This window comes from Culex quinquefasciatus, chromosome 2, assembly GCF_015732765.1.
Source record: "Culex quinquefasciatus strain JHB chromosome 2, VPISU_Cqui_1.0_pri_paternal, whole genome shotgun sequence".
Lineage (NCBI taxonomy): Eukaryota > Metazoa > Arthropoda > Insecta > Diptera > Culicidae > Culex > Culex quinquefasciatus.
The window spans coordinates 219,844,568-219,857,639 of NC_051862.1; the positions used below are offsets into that span (position 1 = coordinate 219,844,568).

Here is a 13,072-nt window from a genome sequence, read left to right on the forward strand (position 1 = left end):
TCGAATCTACATTGACCCAGAAGGGGCAATTTTTTCATTTAGAACAAAATTTTTCATTTTAAAATTTCGTGTTTTTTCTAACTTTGCAGGGTTATTTTTTAGAGTGTAACAATGTTCTACAAAGTTGTAACGACAATTTCAAAAATTTTGATATATAGACATAAGGGGTTTGCTTACAAACATCACGAGTTATCGCGATTTTACTAAAAAAAAGTTTTGAAAAAGTTGGTCGTCATCGATCATGGCCGATCATGGTCATTCGCGACAGACACGGACGACGAAACAAATAGAAACGCAAAAAGTAACTTTTTCAAAACTTTCAGATTTTGTTTTTCATGAATCAAATATGTTTTTATGTTTATTGTAATCGACTCTATCTGATGTTTAAAAAGGATAACCTAATTTAAAATAAAGCCGTGGTTACAACCTTCAGAGCTGTAAAATGAAAATTAAAAAAAATTAAGTAGTGGAAATATCGTCACACTAATGTTTTCGACCTATTCTCGTTACTTTTGAAGTTTGCCACTATTCAATGCTCATTTCGAGATATATCAACAATAGAGATGCTTACTCACTTGTTTTAGCTATTTATTACTTTAAAATAATCAAAAATACCTTATAAAAGCTGTAATTCATGATCAAATTTTCGTAAAAAAAAAAACTGTTTCAACAGGGGAAAGGGAAACGTATTTCATGAAACTTACATTTTAATTCAATATCTGATTTCCACTAAAGCCGGAAAACACATATGAGGAAGTTGTTAACGTTTTCGGGAAAAACTTATCGGAAAATGATTGAGATTTATCCAAGAAATTTATTCGAAACCTACAATTCATTCGAAAAATTTATTGAATAGAATAAAATCTTTTTTCCAATGCTTCATATGTTTTCGATTGATACACAAAATATCTGTACATTTCTTTTAATTGGGAAAATTATAGCACAAAATGTGAAAACTCAATTATTAGTGTTATCACAAATAATAATACTAGGCACTAGCTATGTACGTTATTTTATTTTTTTTGATTAAGCGTTAAGCTAAGAATAGATAGTGACATTTGATCGTCAAAGTTTAGGTTATTTTGGTGAATCATACTTTGTGCCATGAAATTGCAGCAGGAACTTCTTCGATCATTTCTCAAGAATCAAACACCGATTGCTTACAGTTTTGTCTTTTTCTTTAATTTAACCAATTCCAAGATCAATAAAAATTTATTCGTTACCCTACTAACGGGTTGGACTTTTAGACCTTAAGTATCAATTCCTAACCTTTTTTTTTTTTGCTTGCGAAAAAACATGCGTTCGACTAGTGATTAACGATGCGACATACTTTGTAGTAATTAAAAAAAACTCCTAAGAATGACCTCGTTTGGCAACGCAAAGATCAAATGAGCATCCCTACTTCCATGCACGCACTCGATCTAATACTCTTTGCCTACCCTTAACCCTCGGTAGAGTAAGGTATTTGAGTCACTTATTCTAAAACTACTCCCCGAAAAGTGGCAAGGTTCGACCCTGTCCTTGGTTTTGTTGTTTTGGTAATATCTCCCTTCGCGGACTCCCCTACACAACCGAAATTGCTCTATGTTTTTGTTTTGTTTGCTCAGTACGCGTGACCCGCCCTACAGATGGCAGTACTGTTGCACCTCGGCGCTTAGCGCATCGAACTCGGCCTGCATCGTGCTCTGGCAGTGCTCGACCAGCGCGTTCAGGTCCTCCTTGGTTTTGCCCTGCATCGAAATCTCCGGCAGGATGTTCACTATCACCCGTCCACGGCCAAACCGCTTCCGCTTGTGGTCGATGAAGCGATACTTGGACACGACGACCGGCTGCACGATCGACTGCGAGTCGATGGCCACGTGGAACGAGCCCTTCTTGAACGGAAGCAGCGTGTCCTTGTCGTGGCGGGTGCCCTCCGGGAAGATGGCCAGTTTGAGCTGGAAAAGGGAAAAAAGGCGATTGTTTAAAGGTGATCGAAGCAGGCGAGGCGAGTTCAGAGCCCTACGTTGTCGCGATTGATGGCGATCGACTCGCGGTTCATGACATCCTTTGCCGAGGCGGTGTTCTTGCGGTCGATGAACACCACGCCCACCAGGTAGGAACCGATGCCGAAGGGGAACGCATAGAACAGCTCCTTTTTCACGACCGGAACGATGTTACGGAAGTCGCGAAGCAAGCGGGATAGTACTGGAAAGATGCAAAATTTTAATTGACTGGAAGGATTGAGGCTTGAAAAACTCACAAACGATGTCTATCGCACTCTGGTGATTCAGCAGAACTACTCCACCGTTCTTGACGTTGATATTTTCTGTCCCCCGGATTTCGTACTCCACCCCGAGCCAGCGGATGAATTCGCAGGCTACGATCCCGGATATACTGAAAATGACAGTTCATGAACATGTAAAACTTATTCACGCATTCATGAATCGAAATTCATGACATCTGGAATACTCACAGCGCATTCAGTGGCCACCGGGGCTTAATCAGGAACAATGGAATCGGAATCACCAGCACCATGAACGAAACGAACAGTATGGCGGTCATCTTCGCATAATATTTGAACGTTGGCCATACCAGACTAAGCAGGATCGAACCGAGCACGAGCTGAAGGGACCAACTGCCGAAAAAGGCGTCCTGGAAAGGAAAATCAAACATTAATATCTAATAACAGCTTTTAACTGAAGGCGGATTGCTTGGACGCGCGGACATTGTAATCATCGATTACCCTTGAAAGTAGTCACGTTTACACCCAATCAAAGCATGCTCCGAATTATAGGGTAACGCAACCTGGTGAAGCATTTCCCAAAGATCCTCACGCAACTGCTGAATCAAAACCAGCCCTCCAACGAAGCCCGTCAGCTCACAACCCATCCAAGCTAGCCATGCAGCTGTTCCCTAGAGCGCTTCGCTTCGGCGAGCTGGACCAGGTGTTCCCGATTGTGCTACGCCTGCTGCGATTCTTCCGCGCTTGGGGATCCCGTCGGCGCCTATTCGGACTGTACGGATTCTTTGCGGTGCACTTTTCCGTGCGGCTACTGCCGCTGATCGTGTACCTGGACACCAGTGACATGCAGACGCTGATCCGGCACCTTGGAGAGATTGTCTTTGTTGGGATGTTGTACCCGGTGTTTGTGGTTTACGTGTGGAAGATTCCGAAGCTGATTCAGCTGGTGGAAATTCTGGATCGAGCATTTGCCAAGTGTAATTTAGTTAATAGCTTTTTTAGCGAAAATTTAACGTTGAATGATTGCAGTTTGCCAAGACGATCAACCTAAGGAGTTTCGTGAAGAGATCGTCAAAACGAACAAGTTCGTCCGTAACATCTGTCGGTTCTACTTCGTCTACACCGGGGCAAACATCCCGGTCTACATCGTAGCTCCCATTTTGCTGACCTTTTGGAAATACCTGCGCTGGAATGACCCCAACGAACCCTTTTACTTTGACTTTCCCAATGAGTTTAGTCTAGGACCCGTGCACAGACTTAAAATAACCTAACCCTCTTCCAGACTCCCCCTCCTGAACCACCTCAACATGTGGCACTACGTCATCTGCGAAGTCCTGATCGCCCCAGTGTTCTTCTGCAGCGCAATCTTCCTCGCCCTCAAATCGATGCTCTACTACAGTCTGCTCCAGTACGTGTCGCTGATGTTTAAGCTGGTTCTTAAGCGCATCCAGCTGCTCGATAAGTCGCTAAGCCATCGTCGCCGACGGCAGCTCAACCGCCAAGTGGACGCCGTCGTAAAGCATCACTATCTGGCCCTGAAGTAAGCGCGTCTAGCCTTTTACGCACGCTGTGTGTTTTGGTTCGCGATAACGATCCCAAAAAAATGTCGTTTATACAGATGTGCCGCAATTCTGGAGGAACTTATCAGCCCAATTCTGCTGGCCCAATTCCTCGGCTGTGTGATTGTGTGGTGTATGCTCATCTTCTACATGACCATGGTAACGAGCGAGCGCGCGCGCGCTTGACAGTTACGCACCTTTATCGTTGCTGACCTTGGTCAAAACAAAGCGCGCAATGCATAGAGGTAAGCAAACGTCAAACACCGTGTTAATCGTTTACAATTTCAGAGCATCGGAGACTTTGGAGCCCTAACAACGCTAATCCTTTGCGAGATTTTAGCTTTTGAAATGTTGGCCTTTTCGTTCTTCGGCTCGGAACTGACTCACGTGGTGAGTCTTTACTTTGAAAATGTTAAAAATGGCTCGTCCTGTCATGCGGGATATATCTTCCAGAGCTCCTCCGTCGCCACCGAGATCTACAACTTCCACTGGTACGACGCTCCGTTGGCGATCCAGAGAAAAGTGCTACTAATTAGCGTCCGGTCGCAGCGGATCGTCGGCGTGACGGCGTTTAAATTCTACTATGTCACCATCGAACAATTTGGCAAGGTAATGCACCATGACAAAGCGTTTTGTAGCAATTATTTGCCTCTTTATTCGTGTTGAACTCGTTGCAGGCCGTGCAGACCACTTACTCGTTCTATCTGGTGATGAAAAAACTGTTCGAAGGGCAATAAGAGATGTAGAGATGTCAGCCGACATTAAGTGGCCGGTTAACGATCCTTAAGTGCAATTCATTGGCGTGATTCACACTCGTCACAAATGCAAATAAACTTTAGTAGAGTGCATTAACCTCACCAAGCCATCCAAGTAACCTCCGTCACACTATTTATAGTGTAAACAAACTTAAACCAACCAACGAACCTCACTGTCGTCCGTCTTTTTCGAACGGTAGAATTTGTTCTTGACATGTTCATTCGCAGTAATTGTGTCAAAGTAAATAAAATACTCCAACTTATTGGCACTTTACTTCATCGGTTGGTGACAAGCATATTTTATTAATTTCATAAGCCATTTTCAAATGTTTCCCCCTAGTAGTAGCACTCTACCAACGAATAGAACACTAAAGGAAATCAACAACTTGGTACAGAAATAAAACCTCGTACAAGCTAACAAGTCGCGCTAAGTATAGATCCGAAAACAAGTAAATAGCAAAAAAAAAAGTCAACAAAAACGACGACGATGACAGTTCAAACGGTTCACCCCCCTTGCATGGCACCTGGCACCAAATCCGTTACGTAACGGCGGTTGAGCGCGGCCTTTACCCTTTTTCACTACCTTCTCTTGCCTTCTCCCATCGAAAAGTGTTTTGGACAGTTTACCTGTCTGCATTGCATGATCTAATGCTGCTGTTGAGGGAGGCCTAAAACGAGTCACAAAGTAGGCCGTGCACGTGCACACGTGCGTCTAGGCACATTGTTGTGGTTGTTTTGGGGTTAAGATTTAGATGCGTTTCCATGGTTACGATTACGGGAGGACCTTAAGACTCCATAAAAGAAACCATCAAAATCTCTAAAAATGTAAGTTAATTATCTACATGCCTATCAAAATATAATTTCAATTTGAAACAATTTGAATAAAAATTATAATGAAGTTAAAACTCTAAACAAGGGGTGCTCAAAGCAGGGCTGCGGAGTCGGGTCATATTTCAAACGACTCCGACTCCGACTCCGACTCCGACTCCGGCTTTCTCAGATTAGCCGACTCCGACTCCGACTCCGGCTCCGGCTTTCAACAAATAGTGGCTCCGACTCCGACTCCGACTCCGGCTCCGACTCCAGCTTTCAACAAATGGTTGGCTCCGACTCCGACTCCGACTCCGACTCCACATATTTTTAAATGTTTCAAAAGTTAGTTAACTATTAGTTTATTTAGTTAATTATTTTTAATACATTGATAATTAGGATTATTTAAATACTCTCTAAGCGTCATGTTTTCTCAAGAAAAATAAGTTAAGTAAAAGTAAAGTAAAGTAAATAAACGGAAAAAAAAAGTTTCTAGGCTACAAATTTTATACGTTATGGAAACAGAAATCAAAAAATATCTTCAGTTTTAGAGGCATTTTGAGAAGAACAGTTTTGTAAGTAAATTTGGATTTATTTGCTTAACCTCAATTTTGAAAATATTTTTTCAAAGCTAATAAATTTAAATATTAAATTGTTATTTTTGAATGCATAACTGGCCTTAATGATCTATTGAACGATAAAATTCAATTTGCTAACTTTCAGGCTGACATTTGTAAGAAGCACAGTGACAGGCACCTTGTTTTTTAAATGACAATTTTAAACGAAACATTTTTTTTTGTTTTTTTTTTAAGACGTACATGGACATCACGCCATGGCTGAAGGAGATTATTATTGCAAATCAATGTATCTAAACAGTTTCTTCGTGGAAAGGACACTTAAGATGTCCTTTTCAAATATCTGTGACATGGAAAATATTTTACCCTGGAAATTTTAAATTTATTTTAATTTTTAAAATTTTATATACTTTAAAAAGGAGGTTCACGATACTTCGTGAAACCTAAAACTAAGCATTATGAATGATCTTGCCTCTCCATCAAAATATATGAAAAAACATAAAATATAACAAAAAACAAATATCCACAAGTTAAATATTTTCTAGGTCACAAATATTTAATTTTTTTAAAACACATTGATTTGCAATGATTATCACCTTCCGTCATATTGGCGTGGGACATACAGTATGTGAAAATTCGTACCAGTTAATAATATATTTATTTTATTTTTTTATAATATTTGAAAAATAAATTAAAATCCATTATTTTGTTCTATACATTTTTTTATTAGTTTATTTTTGTACTGAATTTTTGAGATTTGTTCAACGATAATTTGCAACAATATTAAAATAGTTTACTTAAAATCAACATCAACAATCAATGATTATTTCAAAATTTGTTGCAACTTCTTTTGATATTTTTTGATAGTTTCAATTATTTTAAATGCAACACTTTGATTTTCTTGTACTCACACCCAAACGGCGGTCGCATGATTGTGATGCATGGCAGCATGAAAGTATATCAGAATCTGCATGTAAACTCTCCTCATGCATTTTTTTCGATAGATGGGTATGACATTTTTGCCCGTTACCGACAATTATCGACATTACCAACGGCTTTTTGGTTGTATTTCACGAAAAAAAAACCTTATCAGAACGAGTATTGAGCATCCAACTTTTTGGTTATTAATCCGACACGCTACCACCGCGCCATGAACGCTAGATGAAAATTGAGTGGAAGAGCACCAACATATGCTTCTCTTTGGAGTGTTGCTCGGGGATGGGCCAGCATTATATGTGTTGGTGAGAACTGCAGATCGCTGAAATGTTTACACGCGGGCAAAAATGATCTACGGGCTTGCTGCAAAAAATGTTATAAAATGTAACATTTTCTGCAGCAAATCCACTGTTGCAGATTTTGAGATATATTTTTCCTTTGGGTGTGATTATAGTGGAATAACACAATTAGAGCTTTTCAATCACAATAAAAAGCTTCAAAAACATAATGGCATCTGATAAATCAATTAAAAATATAAGATATTTTTTAAATTAAGCTGATCTATAGGAAATACTGAACAATAAAAAACATATTTTTTGTTGAATTTAAGATAACTCCGGCTCCGACTCCGACTCCGAGTTATAAGAAATCTTCGGCTCCGACTCCGACTCCGACTCCAGCTCTTAAAATTTAGCCGACTCCGGCTCCGACTCCGACTCCAGGTGTTCGAGTTTTGACGACTCCGACTCCAGGTCCCCAAAAAGACCCGACTCCACCGACTCCGGCTCCGACTCCGACTCCGACTCCACAGCCCTGGCTCAAAGTTTATGAATTGCTGATCAAATTTGAAGCTCACATGGCCAAATTTAAGAAAAAAATTGCTTGAAAATTTGAAAAGATGAATTTACGTCATTTTAATTTATCACACTGGACAATACAATTATCAGCAAACCTTTTTTTATTTAAAGTATATTTGGATCGTTTTCTTTTTTTAACATTTTTATAAGTTTTTAATTATTAGCTTCATCAATTAATCAATTAAATTAAATCAATAACTTGTCATACTTCTATAAACATTGAAAACCGGCTAAATAATATATTGTTAATAAGTTTATATACACAGCAAAAAATTCGATGGTAAAATCGCATGCATAAGCATGCACATAACCTTCGTCAAAATAAAAACTTAATATAACACAATGCATGTACAATTTTTGCAAACATAAAAAAAAAGTTGCAACCGACGGGATTCAAACCCAGCACCAGCAGTAAGGACTGGCGCCTTAGCCCACTCGGCCAACAGACCGATGAAAAGATGAAAGGATAAACGCATATATGCGCTTGACTATAGGGACGTGGCGTTACATCGTGCTGCCACCTGGTTTTTTTAAGCGCAAGAGTGTAAAAGTGCTGAGTCATCGTCTAAAAATAGACGGCGTCCTATCTCGCCCAGCAAAATGAAGTCGATAAAGTAGTCGATTTCGATGAGAAAAAGTGGAAAATGTGGTCTAAAAATAGCGACGCCATCCCCCTATTCGGTCAAGTAGGTTTCCCGTACTGATGGACTACATATTTCAGGGTGTAAAATCACATAAAATTGCATAAAATAATGCAATATTTATATAACATCCAGGCCTTTTACACGCAGCTGGATTACTACTTTTTTAGCTGTGTACAACGATCTGCTTGAGGTCAACATTGAAGTTGAAGTTGAACATTTTTATCTTTACAGTTTTCTACTTTAGACAAATTTCGCTATCTACTAAGGACAGGTCAAAGAAAAAAAAGAATAAAAAATATTATATATTTGTTGGGAACTATTTGATAAAGTATTGTATTTAGTTTTGACGCAAAAAATATAGTTTTTTTTTCTAATTTGAAGAATTATTTTCAGTGTTATTCAGTCAAAAGTATCGAGAAAAATATAATACATGACAACATTGTATTACATCCAATAGTTTGCAAAATAGACTAGATTTTATTCAAATTGTGTGTGTGTTGCAATGCTTTATCTCTGTTATCGATCTATGTGCAAAACAAATCAAAAAGTTTTGAAATATATAATATTTCGCAGCAATAATGAATAAAATACCAAAACACTTGGCCAAAAAAAATTCAACCCGTTTTTTTTTTGTTTGTTCAAAACTTTGAGGGTGTTCCTAACAATTGCGGTTTTTATAAGCTTTTGCACATGGGAGTTTTATTAAAATCCACAATATGTTTAAACGAGCCTAAATATGCTAAATATGCTGGTTGTTAGATTGTTTTCAGTTAATAAACTTCTATTTTCCTTCAAATTTTGAAGTTTTTCTAATATTGTGACCTAAATTTAAAAAAAAATATTAGCAACGGAATAAGCAATTCAAAAAAACTTTCAGAATCTGGGGTAGATGTGTAAACATTGACCCAATATCTTTTCTACGTGTTCTACTTTTTACTTTAAGTAAAAATAACACTTTTTAGTTTAAGTAAAAATAACAGGAGATCTCATGTAATCTCAAATAATGACACATAACCATTCAATAAAGATGCTTATGTTATATTTAATAAGGAGAAAACATCGCTGAAGCACCAAAATTACTGAAAGTTTCCTTAGGAACATAACATACTAAGTGTTGATAAGAATTAACTAGATATTTCCATAGAACTCAAACTAGCTGTAAATACCATGAAGTAAACATTACCGCTACAGAACCAGCATTAGATTACTTCCTACATCGTCACCGTACTCGATGAAGCAGTTAAACCGGTTTCTGTAACCGCAGGCAAGAAGCTTCTTGACACAATTCTGTACAGTAACAAATAGTCATTCCAGACATGCTTCTTGCCCAGCCCTGAACGGCGCGCTACGTGACACCATTTGAAAGTGAAATTGGCATTCTGAAATTGATTTTTCTCCAAACTCAGCACAATAATGTAGTCACATCCGCAACCAATAAAAAAGAAGGTAGAAGGAGGGAAACCTTATGAATTATTGATCCCCGCTCAGAACAAGAGTTAACGCACACAATCACACAGATTTGCAAACAACCAACTATTAATTATTCAATATATCACTGCCGGCAAAACTCGCCCGGAGTCCGCAATATGCCAACATTAGGTGCACTAGGAAGAATCGGCGTTTGGTTGCTGGTCGCCGCCTGGTTCCGCACACTTGACCATGACCGTTGGGCGCCCACCGCCTACTACGACGGTCATGCACACACACGTGCATCCAAGCAATCTGCTAAAGTGGCCACCCCCCGCGAACGAGGGGGTGTGTAATTAAAGCGTTTTACCTTTATTGCACTAATTATGGCTTCCATGGCTTGCCGCGATCGAACTTCTTCCTGATTGTTTGGTTATTGGTCTCTTGGGTTGGACTTTTGGTTTGGTTGGTCGGTTGTTGCGGCAATTTAGGGGCTATTCCTATTGCTTGGAAATCGTTTGATATCGGCTTTTCACTTTTCTTTTCGGCACTGTATGACCTAGATTGTGGCCATGCCGTTTGTCTCACGGATCGATTTTTGTGTGTCACTTTGGTGAACCACTGAGGTAATTTAATTACTATATTTCGCACCGGCAACTTCAAGTTCCCTGCGGGACCAGAGTCGCACCACCTTTCGAGACGCCACTAATTGACCAATTCCTTAACAATAAAACACTAATTTTCACCACCAAACACGCGCTAACCAGCAACGAAAACATCAACTCCGACCGTCCACTGTCATTGCTGCTCCGAAATATCAAGTCCTGCTTCAGGTCTGTTTTGACACTAGCACGCGTGTGTGTGTGTCTGTGAAAATACCGCCGTGATACGCCTCACAACACGCCGTTTGTCACCCCGTGTCACGCCGCAACCGCCGTCGTGCGCATGACGAATTTTTCAAACCTATGTGTGCGTGTTTCCGAACTTCGTCGGCACGGCTCACATCTCCTTCGAGCGCGCGCGCGGAAGTCACCGCAAGGCCTGCTGAGGTATCGCGGGTATTTGCCGGCTTAAATTATGGTTTCGAGCGCGCGCACCAAGTGATCTCGACGGATCAACGGTTCAACACAAACTGACTTGCCTCTCTCCCTTGGGCTTCTGCACTTGCGTGTATGAATGGTCGTTTTCATTCACTATCGTTCGTCTGTGCCGGTAGTTCGTACTAACCGTAACGAGGGGGGTCCTCACTATCATGTGCGATGCACATGTTTTGCTTTTTGGGTTTTTGGTTTGTGAGATGCAAACAAAACTGATGAATGATATCAAAAGAGTTAGCATAGAATTGGTTTAAATGCATCAGAGCCAAAGTTACTCCCACTTACAGTAGACAATACCCAAGTGTGCTTTCAACATACAAACGTGAGGGCATGTACCGTAACAGTTTTTAATGGAGTCCTCATTGGAAAAGTATGGTTGGACAATGATGATAAAATAATTAATTTTATTTTGGTGTAAGCGATAAGAACACTGATTAGAGTTTATAAAAACGAAAAAAAAACATAAATGTTTATTTATCAAAAGGTCGGTAATTTTATGCCATTTCCGATAGAAATTCTGGGTTGTTACTTGAAAAAAATAACGCAAAATATTTTTTTTAATTGCACGATACAATAATTACATTAATGCTGGAGCGAAACAAAATTATGTTTTCTGAGTAGTCAGCAAAATAGCGTCAAATATCCAGGTTACAACATTCCTAATTTCAAGTGTCAAAAAATACAATATTTGTAATTTTGTTTTGATCTTTTCGCTAAACATATTATATTAATTTTTTCAAACCGAGCCTTTCTTTTCAAAAGGTCCAAATTTAATTGTTTAAAAGATAAAAAAAAAATCCACGAGTGTAGGGCGTCCAATTTTCCCGGGAAACGGGGAAAATATTTATTGAATCCCGAGAATTCCCGGGATCCCAGGAAATTTTTGAAACAGTCGTAAAATTCGTTCGTTATATTTTGTATGTTTTCAAGCTTTATATAGAAGAAAATATTCTGTTACCAAGCGGTTAATGAAAAGGAAATAGTTGCAAGGAACACCAAATCTGTATGAACCAGCCATTCACACAAGTTGTAAAATTGTTATTTCGGAAAATAAATTGAATTGAATTGAATATCGAAGAATGACCTCAATACTAGTAATTGTTGATAATCTACACTTCAATTTAAACAATGACAGCAAATTTAAAAAGGTTAACATACTATTAAAATTGATGTTTTATGTTCATTGTTGTGCTTTGAACTACAAAGTATAAAAAATTTCTTATGAATATATTTCTATTATTCATTTTTTATAAGACATAACAAGAAAAACTTAAAAAATCATTAAAACTGTCTACAAAAACAAGAAACCAAAAAAATGGTAGCTGGAAAGTGAAATTTTTGGTAAGTTTAGAATTTTATGTTAAATATAAAACATATTTTACAAATTATCTTTTAGTCACTACCGCCAATTGGGAAAATTGGGACTACAATCTGAGAGGAAATTTTAGAACAATAAATTTGGAAACCGGTTTACCAATCAGTATAAAAATTAAAACATTTGGCTTTATTCATAACTTTTGTTTTTAATTAAATGTGATAATTTTTCGAGTTTAAAATTATTAACAGTTAAAAAATTAATAAACATGAAATAATAATCAACAAAAAATCGTTAACATCTATCAAGTAAATTTTTAGCAATTTTCTTTAAAAAACCCCAAATTAATGCTGAAATATGCCTAATAAAAATTTAAATGCTTTAAAATTCTTATTGATTACTAAGTATTCAACTAGTTCCTCAATCAAATCTGAATCTTTTTTACCAAAATTTACAGTTTTCTTCAATTTCGGGAATTCCCGGGACAAAATATAAAAAAAATCCCGGGATTCAGGAATTTCTGTCTTAGAAGCAACTTTACAGGTAATTTGGTTTACTCACGAATAAAAAAAGGGCAAGTGATGACTTTTTAAAACATGTTCAACATAAATCCCGGTATGTACCAAAAAAATATATAACTGTAACTTAAAAAATCCCTTTGAATTGAGTTTTGATGGCAAATTTGATTTTACGTTTAAAATTAAAAAAAAATCGGATAAAAAAAATGCAAAGCTGGCAAAAATTAAAAAAAACCGTCCTATGTAATTGCTCAAAAAAGCATGTTTGGAAATCTATAAAATATAAAAAAGAGAATTTTCAAAAGAGATTATTTTGTAGATTTTCTTTTGTGTTCATATTTGTTTTTTATATGTTCACTGTTATTTACATGTTCC

General features: G+C 37.9%; 1 protein-coding gene across 1 annotated transcript; it reads right to left on the reverse strand.

The window, feature by feature from the left end:
• Positions 1-1,160: 1,160 nt before the first annotated feature.
• Positions 1,161-10,911, reverse strand: LOC6035737 (1-acyl-sn-glycerol-3-phosphate acyltransferase alpha). The gene is made up of 5 exons (XM_038252330.1): positions 10,138-10,911; positions 2,456-2,634; positions 2,243-2,376; positions 2,006-2,187; positions 1,161-1,937 (listed from the first exon to the last, which is right to left on the reverse strand). Exons 1-5 carry the CDS (start codon positions 10,162-10,164, stop codon positions 1,623-1,625), a joined length of 837 nt encoding a protein of 278 aa, XP_038108258.1. The 5' UTR covers positions 10,165-10,911; the 3' UTR covers positions 1,161-1,622.
• Positions 10,912-13,072: the final 2,161 nt, after the last annotated feature.